The sequence below is a fragment of the Mustelus asterias genome, chromosome 1 (genome assembly GCF_964213995.1).
Source record: "Mustelus asterias chromosome 1, sMusAst1.hap1.1, whole genome shotgun sequence".
Taxonomy (NCBI): Eukaryota; Metazoa; Chordata; class Chondrichthyes; order Carcharhiniformes; family Triakidae; genus Mustelus; species Mustelus asterias.
The window spans coordinates 168,540,671-168,562,552 of record NC_135801.1 but is presented as its reverse complement, the minus strand read 5'-3'; the positions used below and the strand labels follow the sequence as shown (position 1 = coordinate 168,562,552).

The following is a 21,882-nucleotide window of genomic DNA, read 5'->3' as shown; positions in this document are numbered from 1 at the left end:
CCCACCCGCCCCACCACCACCCACTTCGACCCGAAATTCCCACAGGAGGTCAATGGACCTTCAAATGGTCCACAAGATTTTCTGTCATGCCCACCTACGATTCCCATGGCGGGCAGGACCGAAAAATGTACCCCAGCGTTCCCATTTGAACAGGCATATGTTGGGCACAGTAAGGTTTGGATAAGCCCTTTCTGTGAGTGAGTGCTGATAATGACAGGAAGAAATCTCCACAGACATTCCACGGAGGCTTGAGGAGACTCTAAGGAGGGTAAGATTTGTGTAGAGCCGCAGAAAGAATATCTTCCCTCAGGCTGCTTCCCCAGCTCATTGTACAACCACCTCAATTTCTCCCAGAGTTACCTAATTCACTTTTTTGTGCATGGGTCATCTTGCCCAAGATCTGGAGGTACATTCGTCAAGTACCTTCTCATCACTAGAAATGAGAATCGAGCCACATTGCAGATCGGTCCATTCTTCATGCTGCTAACCCAGTCCCAATAGTTCTCTGTCAGGTTAAAGTAATTAAGGAATATTAAAAGAAAATCAGAGTTGGCAAGCCATTAATCCCATTCTACTTTCCTATTCTAGCCCTGCTGTCACTCAAGGAACAGATTCAGTCATGTTTTTATACCTGTTTCTGCTGTTCTCTTCAATGGCTCTATCCTGGTAAACCAGTTTCTTAACTTTGTGAAAAAGTTTCATTCTTACTTTCAACTTCAACAAATGAATGACTCCTTGTGGCTCCAAAATTCAGAGTAATAAGTTGCTCATAGCTGGAAATGGCTGTTGTGTGCTGAGCCTTCATTACAGCATATCGCCTCATCACCTTACCTTCGGAAACAACTGGAAGACTTCAGCATCAATGAAGAGGAAGCCGCTGCTGTCTACTTCATATTTCAGCTTAAAGCCTTTAGGGGTGTTCTTCTGAGTCGTAAATAGGAATACAGGAGCATTGCAGCATCGCATCAAATGAGATCTGAGTAACAAAGAGGGATGAAACACAAGTCGAGTGACTTAGGAACTCACATGGCTGTGGGGGGCCTCAGAATCAAACATGACTAACAGGTAAGATTGATATAAAGTGGAAGATCACCAGTAGGCAAACGAAGGGATTTTCCTGACGGTGAAATTTTCCTGTCCCGCCTGCCACGGGAATCGTAGCAGCGGGACAGGACTGTGCAAAGGTCCATTGACCTTGGGCGGGATTTTAGGGTCTTGGGGTGAGCACGGCCAGAAAGTCCCACCTCGAGTCTGCACCCGGATACGCAGGATTGCCTGGAGGCACTGCATATCGGGAAATTGGCCAATACAGGTTGTATACCTGCAAAGGAGTCCACCTTTGAGGAGATATGGTCATTTTACTCCTCACATCTTGGGCAGCCTATTTCACCCTACCTTCTAATTTATCCAAGATTTGTCTCTGCTGTACTCTTTCTCTCTCCCTCTGGCCCCCTCTCTTTTCCCCACCATTTCAGTCCTGTAATTTTTGTGTATTTTGTGTACTAGTCAACTCTTTTTGTCCCTCACTCTCGCTTTCACGTCTCTCAAACGCTTCCTCCTCCCCTTCTTTATTTAAACTTTTACTTTGTTGAATTTTTGAGACCAATATTTTAGACCAAAGGTCATGAGGTCACCTTTTGCCCAGGTAACATGTGTCCTTGATTTGGGCTAAAGTCAAATGCAAAAAAGATCAATGAAGTAAAAACCCACAGCATTAAAGAATTCACATTAATTAACTAACATTTATTCATTTTCTAACATTGTGAATTACACATTTCATCAAACGCAGTATATAAATATATAATAAATTAACCAAACACTTAACCCCTCACATATTCTCTTCCTTCATCTTTTTCCCCATCTTTTCTCCCAATTTCTCTTTCCTCCCTTCACCCACTCCTCCTCTTCCATTTCAACTGGAACTCTCCATCCTCAATTTCTCTACCTTCTACTTCTTTCTCTCCCACCCCACCCTAGCACTCCCCCCACCGTCTCTTTCACTCCTCCTTGTTGCCTCTCCTGCTTTCTCATCCACTTACTTGAAAATGTTGGCCGCAGTATTGTTCATTTCCCATTTACACAACTGCAGGGTCTTCCATCTGTCAAACAGTTCAGACTGTTTCACCCTTCAGAACAAAGGAGCATGGAAACAGCGATGTCAAATTCATGTTTAAGGAGCTATTTTCATTACCAAGATTCTTTGTGTAAACACAATTTAAAGCATTTGGAGCATGCGTCACAAATCCATGTTCCCCAACACTGAGGAACCGGCTTGCCTCACTGTGAGTCTTTTCTATATAATCAGCAGAAGGGCATGAACCGGAAATGCAGCCTAAAGGGGTTTTTGCCTTAATTTCAATTTAACCCCCAAGATTGCTGACAGATTTGAGGAAATGACTGTCTCCTGAGGCTGGATGATTTTCTGCTGACGAATTAAACAAGCACCAATATTACAGTAATAAAGGTACTCAAACAACAGCAGTTTTAGTACTTGAGCCTTAACCATACAGAATACATGTGATGATACTGTGCCTTTGAGAAATGTATTTTAGTCATATTTCTGTGCTGAATGTGTTTACTAGTCCCTTCCATTTTATTAGAATCATAGAATAGAATCATAGAATCCCTACAGTGCAGAAAGAGGCCATCTGGCCCATCGAGTCTGCACCGACCACAATCCCACCCAGGCCCTACCCCCATATCCCTACACATTTACCCGCTAATCCCTCTAACCTACGCATCTCAGGACACTAAGGGGCAATTTTCTAGCATGGCCAATCAACCTAACCTGCACATCTTTGGACTGTGGGAGGAAACCGGAGCACCCGGAGGAAACCCACGCAGACACGAGGAGAATGTGCAAACTCCACACAGACAGTGACCCAAACCTGGAATCGAACCCAGGTCCCTGGAGCTGTGAAGCAGCAGTGCTAACCATTGTGTTACCATGCCGTCCAGAGCCATTCTGTCTGGATCCAGCAGCACTGTATTGTTCCTGATCTTAATTGATGCAGTGTTTATTTTGATCTGAATTAATGCAGGGTTATGTTGTTTTGTGCTTTCCCCTGGGATATTGCAGAGTGGGGCTTGATTAGATTGATTGACAGGTAAGATCATATGACTGGCTACAGTTAGGCTTTCACAGAGAACTCAAGCTCAGCCTGCTTTTTGGGAGAATAAGAAGTGCCTCTCCCTTCCTCTCTCTTAGGTGTAAGGACCAGACTCTGCCAAAAAATAAGCCTTTTTCCCTAAGATTCTGTTGTCTGGGAGTGGAGCTTTCCCTGGAAGTTGCTACATGAGAATTAGAAGACAGGGGTCTGTCTGGATCACTCTCCAGAAGTGTCAACAGGCTGGAAATCTAGTTATCATGTCAGCATCTTTGGTTTCTGTGCTAACTGGTTCTAAAGGAGGGATTTATGTCTACTTGTGGATATTGCTAAATTGGAATAGTAGAGATAGCTAGCTGTTAAGAATTATACATTGTCATGTTTAAGTATTTTAATTGGTGAATGTTATGCCAATTCTTTTTGTTATATTGTAACTGTGTTCTTAAATAAAGTTTGTTTTGATAAAAGCTTCCTAGTGGGTCACTTGAATCATACCTGGAGTGAAACACCTTATGTTCACCCTCATACCAAAATCAAATGTAAAAGTTAGGGTCTTGGCTAACTTCATTAAATACCTTGAAGTTTCTGGCCTTGTCCTTACCACATACATAGAATCATAGAATCCTACAATGGAGAAGGAGGCCATTCAACCCATCAAGCCTGCACAAACCCACCCAGGCCCAATCCCTGGAAGCCCACATATTTACGCTGCTAATCTCCCTGATACTAAGGGTCAATTTAGCATGGCCAATCCACCTAACCCACACATCTTTGGACATACAGAAAGTAAATGGAGTAACAAATACCAAACTTTAAACACTTAAATTTGCTCCCTCTTTCATCATAATTTCTTACCTGCCATACACTCCCAAACAAATCTACTCAATTGTTACTGACATTTATTCTTCTTAACAATCCTTCTCGCACTTTCTGGAGCCTTAGTAGAATCATAGAATTATAGAATTATACAGCACAGAAGAGGCCTATTGGCCCATCGAGTCCACATGAACACATTAGAAACAGCTGAACTTCCATCTAATCTCAGCTGCCAGCACTAGGCCCGTAGTAGTGTTGGAGTGGCACAGAGAAATTCACCAGTGAGGAAGCTAACTTGGAAACCATTTCCAGTACATTAATAAGATCTCCTGAATTTCCTCACACTTCTGGAACCATTCCACAATACACTGGTGACTCACCACTGGCCTCATTTATATGCTGTCACCTGTCAGTCACTTGTTATTCCTTTATTCTTTCATGGGATGTGGGAATCGCTGGGAAGGCCAGCGTTAGTTCTCCATCCCTAACTGCCCTTGTGCTGAGTAAGGTTCTCGGCCATTTCAGAGATCAGTTAAGAGTTAACCACATTGCTGTGGATTTATAGTTACATGTGTGGGAGATTCCCTTCCCTTAAAGATATTAGTACGACCACCATTTTTACGGCAATTGACTCACCTGATGAAGGAGCAGTGCTCCGGAAGCTCGTGATACCAAATAAACCTGTTGGACTTTAACCTGGTGTTGTGATACTTCTTACTGAATTAAAGAAAGAGTTACGATGGTAGATTTAGATGAGGAATAATGGGAGAAGGCCCCAGTGGAGCTTAATCACTGGCATAGACTGGATGGGCCAAATGGCCTGTTTCTGTACTACGCAATCCTATGTAGAATCTCTGCCTTGTCGCAATGACTTACATGGAAAGTATCTTCACCTCCATGATCTCGTTCCGTAGTTTCCAGCATGTTGAGGAGTTGTACTTGAATGGGCCTTCACGCAACTCAAAGTATCTGTAGCAAATAACAATTTAAAAAATAATCGTTTTATAAACAAATCCATATGACGCTGTATACATCAATGCAAACAGTGCTATCCACTTGTTCACAAATCCTTGGACAAGTGATTTTGAATGGTTTTCTTCTCTGCATCATAGTTAATCTGAGTAAGGAATCAGTGTGACAAGAGCGATGACACATTGTACTCGAGCTCCAAGATACTGTTCTACTGGACTAGGACAATGGGGTTCACAGTGAAACTCCCCAAGTGCCAACTTCCCAACCTTCAGGAGCTGAGCCATTGCAGAGAAATGGTGCACTGAAGCCAGGTGCCTTCCCACAGCGAGATAGAATAGAGTCAATAGCTGAGTACAAAGTGGGAGCCTTTCATACAGATTATGTTGCCCAGGTAACATGGATGTTAGGGAACTTGGGAAAATAAATAGTGATGTCTTGAGGAGTGTACATATTACAGAGAAGGAGGTGCTGGAAGTCTTAAAGTGCATCAAGTTAGATAAATCTGCGGGACCTGGTGAGGTATATCCCAGGACGTTGTGGGAGGCTAGGGAGGAAATTGCGGGTCCCCTAGCCGAGGTATTTGAATCATCGATAGTCACGCGTGAGGTGCCTGAAGATTGGAGAGTGGCAAATGTTGTGCCTTTGTTTAAGAAGGGCTGCAGGGAAAAGCCTGGGAACTACAGGCCAGTGAGCCTCACATCTGTGGTGGGTAAATTGTTGGAAGGTATTTTGAGAGACAGGATCTACAGGCATTTAGAAATGCAAGGGCTGATTAGGGACAGTCAGCATGGCTTTGTGAGTGGAAAATCATGTCTCACAAATTTAATTGAGTTTTTTGAAGGGGTAACCAAGAAAGTAGATGAGGGCAGTGCAGTCGATGTTGCCTACATGGACTTTGACAAGGTACTGCATGGTAGGTTGTTGCATAAAATTAAATCTCACGGGATCCAGGGTGAGGTATCTAAATGGATACAAAATTGGCTTCTTGACAGAAGCCAGAGGGTGGTTGTAGAGAGTTGTTTTTCAAACTGGAGGCATGTGACCAGCGGTGTGCCTCAGGGATCAGTGCTGGGCCCACTGTTATTTGTCATTTATATTAATGACTTGGATGAGAATATAGGGGGCATGGTTAGTAAGTTTGCAGATGACACCAAGATTGGTGGCACAGTGGACAGAGAAGAAAGTTATCTCCAATTGCAACGAGATCTTGATCAATTGGGCCAGTGGGCAGATGAATGGCAGATGGAGTTTAATTTAGACAAATGCGAGGTGATGCATTTTGGTAGATTGAACCAGGGCAGGACTTACTTAGTTAATGGTCGGGTGTTGGGGAGAGTTACAGAACAAAGAGATCTAGGGCTACATGTTCATAGCTCCTTGAAAGTAGAGTCACAGGTGGACAGAGTGGTGAAAAAGGCATTCGGCATGCTTGGTTTCATTGGTCAGAACATTGAATTCAGGAGTTGGGACGTCTTGTTAAAGTTGTACAAGACATTGGTGACCGGTGCCCGAATCGGGTGTCGGTAAAGCCGCGATCTGCTCGGGTTCGGGTGCAGATAGCGTTAAAGGCCTGACGCCCAACTTTACCGTGATTTCGCGCCCGTTATCAGGCCCTATGACTCTATGTATACTGCATACTGAAAAGGGTTTAAAACTAATCTCCATATGTTCAGTTAGAACCATAGAATAGTTACAGCACAGAAGGAGGCCATTCAGCCCATCTTATCCATCCCAGCCTGAGGGCACCCAGGTGCCCTTTCTAATTCCACCTTCCTGCACCCAGCCCATAGCCTGTAGCTTACAGCACTTAAGATGCAGATCCAGGTACTTTTTAAAAGAGTTTAGGGTCTCTGCCTCAGTTCATTCTGAATAATATATGGGACGAGACACCAAGGGTATACTTTATAGAACTCGGCAGGCCATTTTCGAAGAATTGAGTTTAAGGGGGTTTTTTTTTTTTTCTTTCATTTATTGCCCTCATTATTTCAGCACTATCCTCTCCCTCCTTTGCCACTGTTTTCTCAGCTCTTTTTATCCCTCTAGTGCATACACAATTTCTGATTGTTTCCTTTGATTGTCATTATTAGTTTTTCAGCTTTCTATTAATGAAGATGGAGAGAGCTCAAACACAAGTAGGGAATTAGTTCTCTGGGGGAAGGTAGAACAGAGGTGCTTCTCACATCTCCACAGAACAAGGTGGGCCGCTGCCAACTAAAGCATCCCACCCCCTGACCTACCTGCCTGCTGACCAGGTCAACCTGCGAACCATACAGTATTGTGCCAGCTTCAGGGAAATGCCTACTCAGAGCATGTTGCTCAAGGGCACCAGAGCAACAAGGCCTGGCCCTCTAGTTAGACCGAGTCTCCCACTGCAGGAGTAGGCAAGTATTGTGCCCTCAGCTTGCCCGTTTCACATCCGGAGTTAAAATCTACCCAATGTCTCTTGCCTCTGCTCTAGAGGCTAGTGAGTCACATCTGCGTGGGTTTCCTCCGGGTGCTCCGGTTTCCTCCCACAGTCCAAAGATGCGCTAGTTAGGTGAATTGGCCATGCTAAATTGCTCCTTAGTGTCCCGGGATGTGTATGTTAGAGGGATTAGCAGGGTAAATGCATGGGGTTTCGGGGATAGGGTCTGGGTGGGATTGTTGTCGGTGCAGACTCGATGGGCCGAATGGCCTCCTTCTGCACTGTAGGGTTTCTATGATTCTATGAATCCTTCCTGCAAACCTCCAAGCAACCTAACATTCATTGAGGCTTGAAGTGTGACACGTCCTGCCCTGTGCCACAAGGGTTCTCTATGGGGTCTCTCAGACGTTTTCAAGGAGTTTGGCAAATCTTTCAATCATCAAAAAAAATCATCCTAGGCTGATCACTATCAACGTCAGTGGCACCTTGTTTATTAATAAAGAATGAGACCTTGAAATTGACTTTTTTTTTTACCCACCTCCAAAACAAGGAGAGCTTAACTTGGTGTACAGTGCCAGGTGAGGAGTGGAAAAACTGCCCCTCTCTCCTCCTTCAGATCAATTGGTGAGATTTGGCACTGTTTGTTTCTGCTGGCAGGCCACGTGGCACAGATTGCCCTGCTGCCATGTTTAACCCTGGGAAGTGGGGCTGAGGCTAAATGGAGTTTGGCATCTGTTTCTGTGGGATAAGCGGAAGCAGGAACCAATCAGAACGTTGGTGCATGTTCGGCTGATTTTCATCTTCCATTTTGTTATTCGGCTTGTCCGTGGAAGCTGTTTGCAGAGCGGCTGATCAGTCTGCCCACTGCTGCCATGAAACACCTAGCCCTGGGCCCCCCAGGATAGCACTCACTGCAAGATGCGGGCAGCTGTGAACTTGACCTATTTTTTTTAGGATTGGGAAGTGAACCTGGAGCTCTAGCAGTTCCCCTGATTTTCTGTTGTGGACTCTTACCTGTTACAAGGTCATAAGAAGTTAAGATACTCTTTCTAGACCTTTCCTGGTGTTTTGGTTGGGTTCTCAAAACATTAAACATGATGACTGGTCTTTCCTACAGGTTTTAGTTTCATTGCTGACAATATCCCAAAGATCCTTTACAGATTAAAGGGGAGGAGATGCTCGCTATCTTGAGGCAAATCAGAGTGGATAAATCCCCAGGACCAGACAGGGTATTCCCACGGACCTTGAGGGAAGCTAGTGTTGAACTTGCAGGGGCCCTGGCAGACATATTTAAAATGTCAGTTTTCACGGGGGAGGTGCCGGATGATTGGAGGGTGGCTCATGTTGTTCCGTTGTTTAAAAAAGGTTCCAAAAGAAATCCGGGTAATTATAGGCCAGTAAGTTTGACGTCGGTGGTGGGCAAGTTATTGGAAGGTGTGATAAGGGATAGGATCTACAAATATTTGGATAGACAGGGACTTATTAGGGAGAGTCAACATAGCTTTGTGCGTGGTAGGTCATGTTTGACCAATCTATTAGTTTTTCGAGGAGGTTACCAGGAAAGTGGATGAAGGGAAGGCGGTGGATGTTGTCTACCTGGATTTCAGCAAGGCCTTTGACAAGGTCCCTCATGGGAGGTTAGTTAGGAAGGTTCAGTCGCTAGGTATACATGGGGAGGTAGTAAATTGGATTAGACACTGGCTCAATGGAAGAAGCAGTGCTCCGAAAGCTTATGGTATTTGCTACCAAATAAACCTGTTGGACTTTAACCTGGTGTTGTGAGACTTCTTTCAATGGAAGAAGCCAGAGAGTGGTTGTGGAGGATTGCTTCTCTGAGTGGAGGCCTGTGACTAGTGGTGTGCCGCAGGGATCGGTGTTGGGTCCATTGTTGTTTGTCATCTATATCGATGATCTGGATGATAATGTGGTAAATTGGATCAGCAAGTTTGCTGATGATACAAAGATTGGAGGTGTAATGGACAGTGAGGAAGGTTTTCAAAGCTTGCAGAGGGATTTGGACCAACTAGAAAAATGGGCTGAAAAATGGCAAATGGAATTTAACACAGACAAGTGTGAGATATTGCACATTGGAAGGACAAACCAAAGTAGAATGTACAGGGTAAATGGTAGGACTCTGAAGAGTGCAGTTGAACAGAGGGATCTGGGAATACAGGTACAGAATTCCCTAAAAGTGACGTCACAGGTTGATAGGGTCGTAAAGAGTGCCTTTGGTACATTGGCCTTTATAAATCGGAGTATCGAGTATAAAAGTTGGAGTGTTATGGTAAGGTTATACAAGGCATTGGTGAGGCCGAATTTGGAGTATTGTGTACAGTTTTGGTCACCTAGTTACAGGAAGGATGTAAATAAGGTTGAAAGAGTGCAGAGAAGGTTCACAAGGATGTTGCCGGGACTTGAGAAGCTGAGTTACAGAGAGAGATTGAATAGGTTGGGACTTTATTCCCTGGAGCGTAGAAGATTGAGGGGAGATTTGATAGAGGTGTATAAGATTTTGATGGGTATAGATAGAGTGAATGCAAGCAGGCTTTTTCCGCTGAGGCTAGGGGAGAAAAAAACCAGAGGGCATGGGTTAAGGGTGAAAGGAGAAAAGTTTAAAGGGAATATTAGGGGGGGCTTCTTCACGCAGAGAGTGGTGGGAGTGTGGAATGAGCTGCCGGATAAAGTGGTAAATGCGGGGTCACTTTTAACATTTAAGAAAAACTTGGACGGGTTCATGGATGAGAGGAGTGTGGAGGGATATGGTCCAAGTGCAGGTCAGTGGGACTAGGCAAAAAATGGTTTGGCACAGACAAGAAGGGCCAAAAGGCCTGTTTCTGAGCTGTAATTTTCTATGGTTCTATGTGCGGTGTAGGTGGATTGGCCGTGCTAAATTGGCCCTCATGTCGGTGGGATTAGCAGGGTAAATATGTGGGGTTACGGAATAGGGTCTGAGTGGAATTGTGGTCGGTGCAGATTCGATGGGCCCAATGGCCTCCTTCTGCACTGTAGGGATTGTATGATTGTATGTATGATGTCTCAGAAAGGCCTCTAATGTGCCAGACATGGAGATGTGACAGATTTGAGGAGAAGCACTAGCCTCAGGCTTGGGTTCAGGCAACATAGGTCTATTTAAGGAGAAACTATGTAAATATTAAAGGAAAAAGAATAGAAGTTTATATCGATAGAATTAGATGAAAAGGGTTGGTGGGAACTCATGTAGAACAGAAACACTGGCATAGCATTGCTGCCTCACAGCGCCAGGGATCCGGGTTCAATTCCAGCTTGGGTCACTGTCTGTGTGGAGTCTGCACGTTCTCCCCATGTCTGCGTGGGTTTCCTCCAGCTGCTCCGGTTTCCTAATTCCAAAGATGTGCAGGTTAGGTGCACTGGTCATGGTAAATGTGCACAGTTACGGGATAATGTGAAAGGGAGGGCCTGAGTGGGATGCTCTTTTGGAGAGTTGGTGCAGACTTGATGGGCTGAATGGCCACCTTCTGCACCGTAGGAATTCTGTGGATGAATAGACCTGTCAGGTTGGATGTACAGCACAGAAAGAGACTATTCAATATTAATTTAACAAGTAATGGAATCAATCTGTTTAATTATAACAAGTTGATGGCTGAATATTTCCCGTCTCACCTGCCACGGAAATCATAGCTGGTGAGAGAGAACATTCAGCGGGCCATTTAAAGATCAGTTGAGCTCAGGCGAGTATTTCTGGTCTTGGGGTGCGTGCAGCTGGAAAATCCTGCCCAATATTTACTTTCAATTAATGATTGCTAACAAGTAACTGGTAATTGTGCCAAATTACTGGTCGAAATCTTAGAATAGTAAGATAAATCCTGAAGTTAGAACAAAGAACAAAGAAAAGTACAGCACAGGAACAGGCCCTTCGGCCCTCCAAACCTGTGCCGATCATGATGCCCTAACTAAAAAAATCTTCTGCCCTTACTCGGTCCGTATCCTCTATTCCTTCCCTATTCATTACCCATCCAGATGCCTCTTAAATGTTGCCAATGTGCCTGCATCCACCACCTCCTCTGGCAGCGCGTTCCAGGCACCCACCACTCTGCATGAAAAACCTCCTCTGCACATCTCCCTTAAACTTTCCCCCTCTCACCTTGAACCTGTGCCCCCTTGTAATTGACACTTCCACCCTTGGAAAAAGCCTCTGACGATCTACCCTGTCTATGCCTCTCATAATTTTGTAGACCTCTATCAGGTCTCCCCTCAGCCTCTGTCTTTCCAGTGAAACCAATCCTAGTTTATTCAACCTCTCCTCATGGCCAACACCTCGAGACCAGGCAACATCCTGGTGAACCTTCTTTGCACTCTGTCCAAAGCTTTCACTTCCTTCTGGTAGTGTGGTGACCAGAACTGCACACAATACTCCAAATGCGGCCTAACCAAGGTTTTATATAGCTGCAACATGATTTGCCAACTCCTGCACTCAATGCCCCGCTGATGAAGGCAAGCATGCCATATGCCTTCTTAATCAACTTGGCCACTTTTGTCGCCACTTTTAGAGAACTGTGGACCTGCACCCCCAGATCCCTCTGTATGTTAATGTTCCCAAGGGTTCTGCCATTTACAGTATAATTCACACCTAAATTTGATCCTCCAAAATGCATCACCTCGCATTTGTCCGGATTAAACTCCATCTGCCATTTCTGTGCCCAAGTCTCCAATCTATCTATATCCTGTTATATCCTCTGACAATCCTCGGCACTATCAGCAACGCCACCAATCTTCATGTCAACTGCAAAATTCTAATCAGACCCTCCACATTTTCCTCCAGATCCTTTATATATACTACAAACAACAGAGGTCCCAGCACTGATCCCTGCAGATCCCAAAAAAGAAAATGCTGGAAAATCTCAGCAGGTCTGGCAGTATCTGTAAGGAAAGAAAAGGGTCCAGATGACCCTTTGTCAAAAGCTTTGACAAAGGGTCATCTGGACTCGAAATGTCAGCTCCTTTCTCTCCTTACAGATGCTACCAGACCTGCTGAGATTTTCCAGCATTTTCTCTTTTGGTTTCAGATTCCAGCATCTGCAGTAATTTGCTTTTATCCCTGCAGATCCCACTAGTTACAGATCTCCATTCTGAAAAACACCCTTCCACTGCTCCTCTCTACTATAACCAAGCCAGTTCTGTGCCCATCTAGCCAGCCCACCCCGAATCCCATGTGATTTTAGTTTTTGTATCAGTCTGCCATGTGGGACCTTGTCAAACACCTTACAAACGCCTATATAAACTACATCCATAGCCCTTCCTTCATCAATTATCTTTGTCACCTCTTTAAAAAACTCAATCAAGTTGGTGGGACATGACCTTCCCTGGACAAAACCATGCTGCCTGTCACTAACTAGTCCATTTTCCTCCAAATGTGCATATATCCTGTCCCTCAGTATCTTCTCCAAAAGCTTCCCCAGCACTGACATCAGGCTCACTAGCCTATAGTTTGCTGGATTATCCCTGCTTCCTTTCTGAAACAGGGGAACAACATTGGCTATTCTCCAGTTCTCTGGAACCTCGCTTGTGGTCAAAGAGGATGTGAAGATATCTGTTAAGGCCCCAGCTATTTCTCCCCTTGCCTCCCACAGTAACCTGGGATAGATCCCATCTGGCCACTGGGAATTGTCTACCTTAATGCAATTTAGGATACTCAACACTTCCTCCTTCAATATATTGACATTCTCTAGAGCATTCACACACCCATCCCTGACCTCAACATCTGTCATGTCCTTCTCCTTGGTGACTACCGATACAAGGTACTCATCAAGGATTTCTCCCACTTCCTGTGGTTCCACCCACTTCCCTCCATTGTCCTTGAGTGGGCCTATTCTTCCTTTTGCTACCCCATTGCTCCTAATATATGTATAAAAAGCCTCGGGATTCTCCTTGACCCTGTTTGTTAAAGGCATTTCATGGCCCCTTTTAGCCCTCCTATTTCCACATTTCAGTTCCTTCCTATTTTCAATATACTCCTCAAGAGCTTCGTCAGTTTCTAGATGCCTAGACCTATCAAATGCTTCCTTTTTCCTTTTGACTAAGCTTACAAATTCCCTTGTCATCCATGGTTCCCAAATCCTGCCATTTCTATCCTTCATTTTTGCAGGGACATGCCGGTCCTGCACTTCAATCAACTTTAAAAGTCTCCCACGTGCCAGAAGCAGATTTGCCCTCAAATAGCCACTTCCAACTCACATTCCCCAGTTCCTGTCTAATTTGGATGTAATTGGCCCTCACCCAATTAAGCATCCTCACCCGAGGGCCATTCTTGTCCTTATCCATGACTAACCGGAATCTTATGGAATTATGGTCATTAAGCCCAAACAGCTTCCCCACTGAAGCATCGATCACCTTGCCTGGCTCATTCCCCAATACCAAGTCAAGTATGGCCCCATCCCTAGTTGGATTGTCAACATGCTGTATCAAAAAGCCCTTCTGGACACATCTAACAAATTGCTCTCCATCCGAGCCCCTGGTTGTAATGGATTCCCAGTCAATATGGGGGAAGTTAAAGTCACCCACCACACCTACCCTGCTTTGTTCACACCTTTTCAGTACCTGACAACACAACTGCCCCTCTATCTCCTGCAGGCTGTTGGGAGGTCGCAACATTGTGGTTTCACCCTTCTTATTCCTGAGCTCCACCCATAATGCCTCACTACAAGATCTCTCCAATTTCTCCTCCCTCAACATAGCTGGGATGCGCTCCCTAATTAGGAATGCAACTCCCCCAAGCCTTTTGTTTCCCCTTCTGTGCCGTCTAAAACAACGATACCCCGGATTTCTCGGCCATACCATAAAGCCACAACAATGGCAAATCAATAAGTCCATAAGAGTGCATTGAATGAAATGAGGCCATTCAACCCACCAACCCCACTCTTCTCAGAGACTAAATTCTCATGGCCTGGCCCCACCCATAATAAAAACTTGCTGATTACTCAAGAGAGATACCATCCAGACCCAGCTACTGATTCTATAACTACCCTGTAGCAAGCCTAGAATCAAAGAAGCCCTACAGAATGAGGCCATTTGGCCCATCCAGTCTGCACTGACTCTCCGACAGAGCACCTTACCCAGGCCCTCTCCCTGTAACTCCATGTATTTACCCCACTTATCCTACTAATCTAGACATCTTGGGCCACTATAAGGGGCAATTTAGCATGGCCAATCCAACTAACCTGCACATCTTTGGGAAACCGGAGCACTCGGAGGAACCCCACGCAGACACGGGGAGAATCTGCAAACTCCGCACAGACAGTCACCCCAAGGTCAGAATTGAACCTGGGTCCCTGGCGCTGTGAGGCGGTCATGCTAACCACTGTGCCACCGTGCCGCCCTTCAAGCCGGTTTGAACTTGAGCTGAGATTTGTAGCCTGGAGGCATGGGAATCAATCACAGTACGCTCACAAAGCTGAATTTAGAATCTTCCTCAGCCTGCACTGTTCAGTTTCACTTTGGGTGATATACCTACTGAGTCACTGGGGAAGCAATAATAATGTTTAGTCTGTATCACCCGCTAGTGTCCTCAAAATAAGCAGCTGCTCCATATGTCAGGACAGCAGCACTCTGGCTCCAGTTTCAGTATGTTTGCAGCCTCAGCGGAAGGCATCTGCTCATGCTGCCTTATCATGTGTCACACACAGAAAGGGACCTCCGAAAAGAGAGAGAGAGGATGTTCCAGGACAAAGGATACAGGCAAATTTAGAACAAGATTGAACGATCTCTTTGTAATACAATTAAATTTCAGATTTTAAAAAACTATCTTAAAACATATTTAATCCAAAGAGTTATTGGAGCCTTTAATGCTCATTTCTTAATTAACATGAAGCTTGTCTCAGTCAGTGCCACTTTTGACTGTGGGTTTGAAATCCACAGAGAGTTTTAGTTGCCAGCTCAGTAAAGTATCCCTGGAGTGCCTCAGGCGTTAACCAAGGTTCCTCCTGTCAGTTATTGTGACAATAGTTCCCACAGTTTAACTGTTTCCTTTGTATGTTATGCTATATAGCTTTACAACGAGTGTCCTTGGAAAAGAGGAACTTTGATCAAAATAGCCTCTCTCATTGCACGACATTTCTCCGGCTCTTCCTAGATCATGTTCGTGAATATGTTGATTACCAACAGACATAAGCTCCAAAAGGGCAGGCCTTTGGAAGCGTTTCTCGGGTGGGCTTGAATTTCCACCCTCCGCAATGACATCATCCAATTTCCAGGGCCAAAGAATTTCCATAATCTGGATGATCCCCAGGAAGTATCTGACATTACCGGAAGGCTGACCTTAGCAGGAAGCTGGAGGGCTGACTGTGCTCGCTGACATTTGAAAGAAGAAATTCAACCATATAATTTAAAAGTTGCTGCTTTCCCAATAGTGAGTGCCTTGGAAAATAAAATGAGTCCCATTCCCACCAGGATCAAGATCTTGTATGCTAGCATCCTCCTTTCTTGTAGGGATTTCACTCACTCTATAAGTTTTAAGGTTAACTTTATTTATTAGTGTCACAAGTTGGCTTATGTTAACACTGCAATGAAGTTACTGTGAAAATCACCTAGTCGCCACACTCCGGCACCTGTTCAGTTACACTGAGGGAGAATTTAGCACGGCCAATGCACCTAACCAGCACGTCTTTCGGACTGTGGGAGGAAACCGGAGGATCCGGAGGAAACCCACGCAGACGTGGGCGAACGTGCAAACTCCGCACAGACAGTGACCCAAACCAGGAATCGAACCTGGGTCCCTGGCCTTGTGAGGCAGCAGTGCTAAGCACAATAATGTGTCTTGTTTTTGAAGTGAGCAGCTCATTTATTTTCAATGGACCATCCAGAATGGGATAATGAATGATCCTAAGATACTTAAAGAAGGCATGGACTCAAGGGTTAATGGAATGTGTCTGCTTTGAGAGCATCCACTTATGCGGAGTTGAAGTAAGATGTGGGTGCCAAAAATACTTCTTGGCTTGGAGGTAATCAAACTTTGAAAAAGAAAGTGATGTTTGACTTTTATCAAGACAATTATAGTCACAAAGCAGGGGCTATAAATATCACACACTTGTCCTTCAGAACATTGTGTGAATTCTATTCCACTCACTACTTCCTTGCTTGCAGTGCAGCAGCAAATGTTACAGAGATAGCACTGGAACAGCTGGCATGTGACAGTGAGGTAAATAAGACCTGCTCTTATTTATAGTCAGTGTCCTGGCTTGGCTGTCTCACTGGGTTTATACACAGATGAAAGGTGTCTGATCACATAATAAACCTTTTCATTTATTTATTCCATATTTTCTTTAATTTGCTTGATAAAAGGATAGTCAAAGGCAAGGTATGACCAATTGGGGACAAAAGAAGAGATCTTGTGGTGTTAGAGGGCACAGCTGGCATAATAAACAAGTTATTTGCATCTATCTTCACTAAAGAGGGATCTGGGCAAGCAGGTCCACAGTTCCCTAAAAGTGGCAACAGAGGTGGCCAAGGTGATTATGAAGGCATGTGGCATATTTGCCTTCATTGGCCGGGGCATTGAGTACAAGAGTTGGGAAATCATGTTGAAGCTATTTAAAACCTTGGTTAGGCCACATTTGGAGTATTGTGTGCAGTTCTGGTCACTACACTATCAGAAGGATGTTGAAGCTTTGGAGGGAGTGCCAACAAAGTTCATCAGGATGTTGTCTGGTCTCGAGAGCATTGGCTATGAGGAGAGGTTGAATAAACTAGGGTTGTTTTCACTGGAAAGACGGAGGTTGAGGGGAGCCCTGATAGAGGTCCACAAAATATGAGAGGAATAGATAGGGTGGATAGTCAGAAGCTTTTTCCTAGGATGGAATTGTCAATTACAAGGGGGCACAGGTTCAAGGTGAGAGGGGGAAAGTTTAAGGGAGATGTGCGGGGGAAGTTTTTCACGCAGAGTGGTGGTTGCCCGGAATGCGATGCCAGAGGAGATGGTGGAAGCAGGCGCATTAGCAACATTTAAGTGGCATCTTGATGGGTGCACGAATAGGGAGGGAATAGAAGGATACGAACTGAGTAAGGGCAGAAGGTTTTTTTTTAGTTTAGTTAGGGCATCATAATTGGCACAGACTTGGAGGGCCGAAGGGTCTGTTCCTGTGCTGTACTTTTTTTTGTCCTTTGTTAAAAAGAATGTTATCAATGATACAGTAAAAGTGATGATAAAGAAATTGAATAGGATAAAATGAATAAAGAGGAGGTATTTAAAATACTGGCACAGTTCAAAGTAGAAAAGTCACCCGGTTCAGATAGAATATAACCTTAGTTACTGAGAAAAACAGGGCTGGAAATTGTCCAATCTTTCATAGATTCGGTATGGTCAGGCAAGAGGACTGGGGCATTGCAAATCTTACACCTCTTTTGAAAAAAGGAGGAGGATAAACCCAGCATCTACAGGCCAGTGAACCTAACACCTGTGATAGGGAAACTCTTTAGAGGCAAAATGAATTGGCACCATGAAAAATATGGATTAATAAATGAAAGCCAGCAAAATTTAATAAAAGCAAATTATGTTTGACTAACCTGATCAAGATCTTTGATGAAGTAATGGAGAGGGCTGATGAGGGCAGTTGTATATGGCTTTCAACAGGCATTTGATAATATACCACATAATAGGCTTGTTTGCAAAATTGAAGCCTATGGATTTAAAAGGACTAGGTGGTTGCATGCGTACAGAATGGCTGAAAAGCAGAGCGTGGTGGTGAACAGATGTTTTTCTGACTGGAGGAAGTGTGCAGTGGCGCCCCCAGGGGTCAGTGCTAGAACTACTGGGGGGGCGATTTGCCCAGCTCGCTGAGCTGCAGAGGGTGGCATGTATATGGAATGAGCTGCCAGAGAAAGTGTTTGAGGCAGGTTCAATAGCAACATTTAAAAAGCATTTGGATAAGTACATGGATGGGAAAAGATTAGAGGGATATGCGCCAAATGCGGGCAATTGCGACGAGCTGGGAGGACGCCATGGTCGGCATGGACAGGTTGGGCCGAAGCGTCTGTTTCCGTGCTGTATTGCTTATAAGACATTGTTGGTGTCCAATTGGCATACTGGACATTACACTTTGGAAAGATGTAACGGCATTAGAAAAGGTTCATAGAAGATTTACTAGAATAGTACTGGGGATAAACAACTTCAAATTTGTGGAGAAACTAGAGAAACTGAAAGTGTTCTACTTAGAGCAGAGACGGTTCAGTGAAGATTTGATAGAGGTGTTCAAAAACATGAAGGATCATGATAGAGTAAATAGGGATAAACTACTTCCAATGGCTGGCTTGTTAGTAATCAGAGGATCGAGGTTTAAGCTAATTACTAAAAGAACTGTTGGCGATGACACAGGGGAAAAGAAATACACAGATTTGTTTTGATCTGAAATGTGCTGCCTGAAAGTATGGCAGACACTGATTCAGTAATAACTTTCAGTCGGGTAATTGGACAGATATTTGAAGCGTATTTTTTACCCCCCATTCCCTCAGTGCTCAATGGCTAAAATGCATTAGAATAAGCCACTGGTCATCCTTAATGAAAGATCATCAATCTAAATTGTTAACTGTTTCTCACTCCACAGGTGCTGCCTAGCCTGCTGCGTGTTTCCAACACTTTCTGTTCATATTTTAAGCTTTGGTTCCTTCCCTGCCTCTGATCAATTGCAGGGACTGAATGAAATTTAAAACCATGGGTCAAACGATTCAGTAATGTGCTGTGTGTGAGTCAGATATTATCCTCTCACCCCTTCCTGGCTTCCCTGCCTAACCATGAGTAGGTCAAACACCATTCCGTCCAGATCTCTGCCAATGGTGCTGAGAAGCTGGTTACCCCTGCTGTTTGAAAATGTCATCTGGGTGCTGGAGCAAAGGAAGAGGAGAAGACAGACAAAGTAATGCCAGGCCATGCAAATGGTTGACAAATGTTGGAGGTTTGATAAATGAAAGACTAGTTTAGACATTTGAAACATGCAGTGTGACTTCGTGGGCTCCTAGACCAATCACAGGACATCCAAAAGCAAAGCAAACTTGCCTCTACTCTGCCTCAACCATGTTCCTGAGCCTCAACCTAAGCACCTTCTGCTGGCATTCTTATGTTCACACCAATCAGTCCATAGCTTTTACATTTCTTAGATTGTCCCTGCAATATCGGTCTAAAAACAATAAAGGGTTGAGACAATCCTTGAGGCAAATGCAGTCAGAGGAAACTTTTGACCACTGTGTGGCTTTTGCTACCAAATAAACCTGTTGGACTTTAACCTGGTGTTGTTAAACTTCTTACTGTGTTTACCCCAGTCCAACGCCGGCATCTCCACAATAAATCCAAGTTAAAAGGCTAAATGTGCCAACCCACTTTAACCTTTTAAGCCTCTATTGTTTCATTTTTCCTTTCTGTTGGACACTTCCCATGCCAGCTGCCTGCTAAAATGTGATCTAAGCTGAGACATTCTCAAATGTGTAGCGAGAGTGCCCAAAAACATTGCCAACCTGGTGAAATGAAGCTGGCAAATGGCGAATGAAAAGATGCAAGCACAGTATCCTCCTGCTCCATGTCATCAAAGCAATTGAGTACCAACAAGCTGCTCAACTTTAAATTCAACTCACTGCCTTTTGCGAGACTGCGTGTAACTTTTAACTTGGATATAATCCAAAGTGAGTTCTACTTGTCATCATTCATGGTTTCAGAAATAACACTTCAAAGAATTCACATGAATCTGTTGTAGAAAGTACCTGCTGTCCAAATCACTGTCAGTCTTCTGTCCTCCATCATCCATGAAATTAAAGGCCCCTGTCACATTATCCAAATCTTCTGTATTCTGCCTTTTATAATGCAGTCCACTAACAAGAAAATCATTCGGTAGATTTACATTTAGAGTCTACAGAACTAATTTTATTAAAATTGTAAAGTCATATTTTGTATAGTTTTCAGCCAATTTATCCTGAGTATTTTTCCACATTTACACTTTCACTGAAGTATATAATGTAAATCTTTGTTGTAGCACGGAACTCCTAGGGAGAAAGAACAAAATCCGGTTTAATCTGCTTCCCACTGTGAAAGAGCCAACATCTGCTCAGCAAACACCTGAAACCCAAACACTTCACCAACAAATTCCCAAACCAAACAAACGACCAAGTCCGTATATTCTGGGTGTTAACCAGACGGACTTCAGGCAGCTTTGTGATTCTGATCTTTTTGAAAAGCCCCACCAAAAAAAAACTCCACAAAACTGCTCAGAGATCAGCAGCAGCACAGCAACTGTCAAGGAAACGTGCTTCGTTCAAACATGTAAGTGAAATCCCCGCAATTTTAGAAATAATTGTATGCTGTGTATGTGTGTATGAGTGTATATGTGTGTGTGTGTATATGTGTGCATGCGTATGTCTATGTATGTATGTGGAGCGGGGGAGATTGGAGGGGTTGGAAGTGATTGGGGGTGTTGGAGCAGTGAGGGGGATGGATGAGGGTGGGGGGATTTTGGGGGGTGGGGAGGAAGCTGGGGATGGGGGGATCAAGGAGGTGGGGAAGGTAGGAGGGGGTGAGGAAGCTTGGAGGGGATGTGGGGAGATTGGATGAGGGCAGGGGTTGTTGGGGGAGTGGATAGGAAGTTGGATGGGGTGGGCTTGAGTTTGGAGGAGGTAGGGGAGATTGGAAGGGTTTGGGGGATATTGGAGGGGAATCGGAGATTAGGGGTGTTGGAGGGCTGAGGAGATTAGATGTGAGTTGGGGGGAGTTGGTGGGGTAGAATGGATGGAATGGGGAAAGATTGAAAGCTGGAATGGGTTGCGTGGTTGAAGGTGTTGTGAGGAGATTGGTGAGGGTGCTGTGGGAGGTTGGGGGGTTGTGGTAGGTTGCATGTGGATGGGCATAAAGTTAGAAGGGGGTGGGGGAATTGATGAGGGAGGTTGGGGTGGGTTGAAGGGAGACTGAAGGTGGGAGGTCACTTTTTAAGATTTAGTACCACAAAACTAACTACTGTACACTTCTCAAAATTCTCTTTAGAATTTGAACCAGCATATAAGTAGCAGTTTAAATTTTCATTATTAGCTAAAGTAGACACAATGAAGACATGCTGTGTTGATGGCCTGAGAATCTTGGCCTTACCCAAATAAACATAAGAAACTAAAAACTGGTTGTGATGTAAAACAGGCTGTTGATTCACTATCGCCCAATTTGTTACTCTTGTGTAGTCTGGGCATAAACCCCTATTTGTCAATAAGAAATTTCTTAAAGAAAGGTTTTACAAACTTCTACTCCATCGGTTAACTCAGTTGGCTGGACAACTGGTTCATAATGTGAAGTGACGCCAACAGTGTGGGTTCAATTCCTGTACTGGCTGAGGTTATTCACGAAGGCCCTGCCTTCTCACCTCTGCCCCTCCACTGAGGTGTGGCGATCCTTAGGTTACATCAGCACCAATCAGCTCTCAAAAGGGAGAGCAGCCTAAGAGACTGTGGTGACAGTCCAGGACTCCATCCTAGGTTTACCTGCCTTGCACCATCCTGTTTAATATCTAGCAGAAGGTGATCACACTGTGGGATGAAAATTTCCCTAGAGGTGAGGATTCCCAATCTTCCATTGTAAATTTGGCAAAAAAA

At 44.4% G+C, this 21,882-nt stretch overlaps 1 protein-coding gene and 1 long non-coding RNA gene across 7 annotated transcripts in view; one reads left to right on the top strand and one right to left on the bottom strand.

Moving 5' to 3' along the window:
* Positions 1-21,882, top strand: part of LOC144500058 (uncharacterized) — a 77,015-nt gene that overhangs the window by 15,135 nt on the left and 39,998 nt on the right. The gene's annotated exons all lie outside the window — the stretch shown is intronic.
* The window catches only part of st8sia5 (ST8 alpha-N-acetyl-neuraminide alpha-2,8-sialyltransferase 5), a 48,557-nt gene that overhangs the window by 13,934 nt on the left and 12,741 nt on the right, over positions 1-21,882 (bottom strand). For 2 of the 4 annotated variants that reach the window (XM_078222765.1, XM_078222757.1), the window contains exons 2-5: positions 20,017-20,124; positions 4,800-4,892; positions 2,040-2,126; positions 832-976 (exon numbers count right to left, since the gene is read on the bottom strand). In XM_078222765.1, coding sequence (XP_078078891.1) covers positions 832-976; positions 2,040-2,126; positions 4,800-4,892; positions 20,017-20,124 — 433 coding nt within the window. Of the gene's footprint in view, positions 1-831; positions 977-2,039; positions 2,127-4,799; positions 4,893-14,492; positions 14,682-20,016; positions 20,125-21,882 lie in introns of those variants that run through there. The other 2 variants (XM_078222783.1, XM_078222774.1) reach the window with 2 other exon arrangements.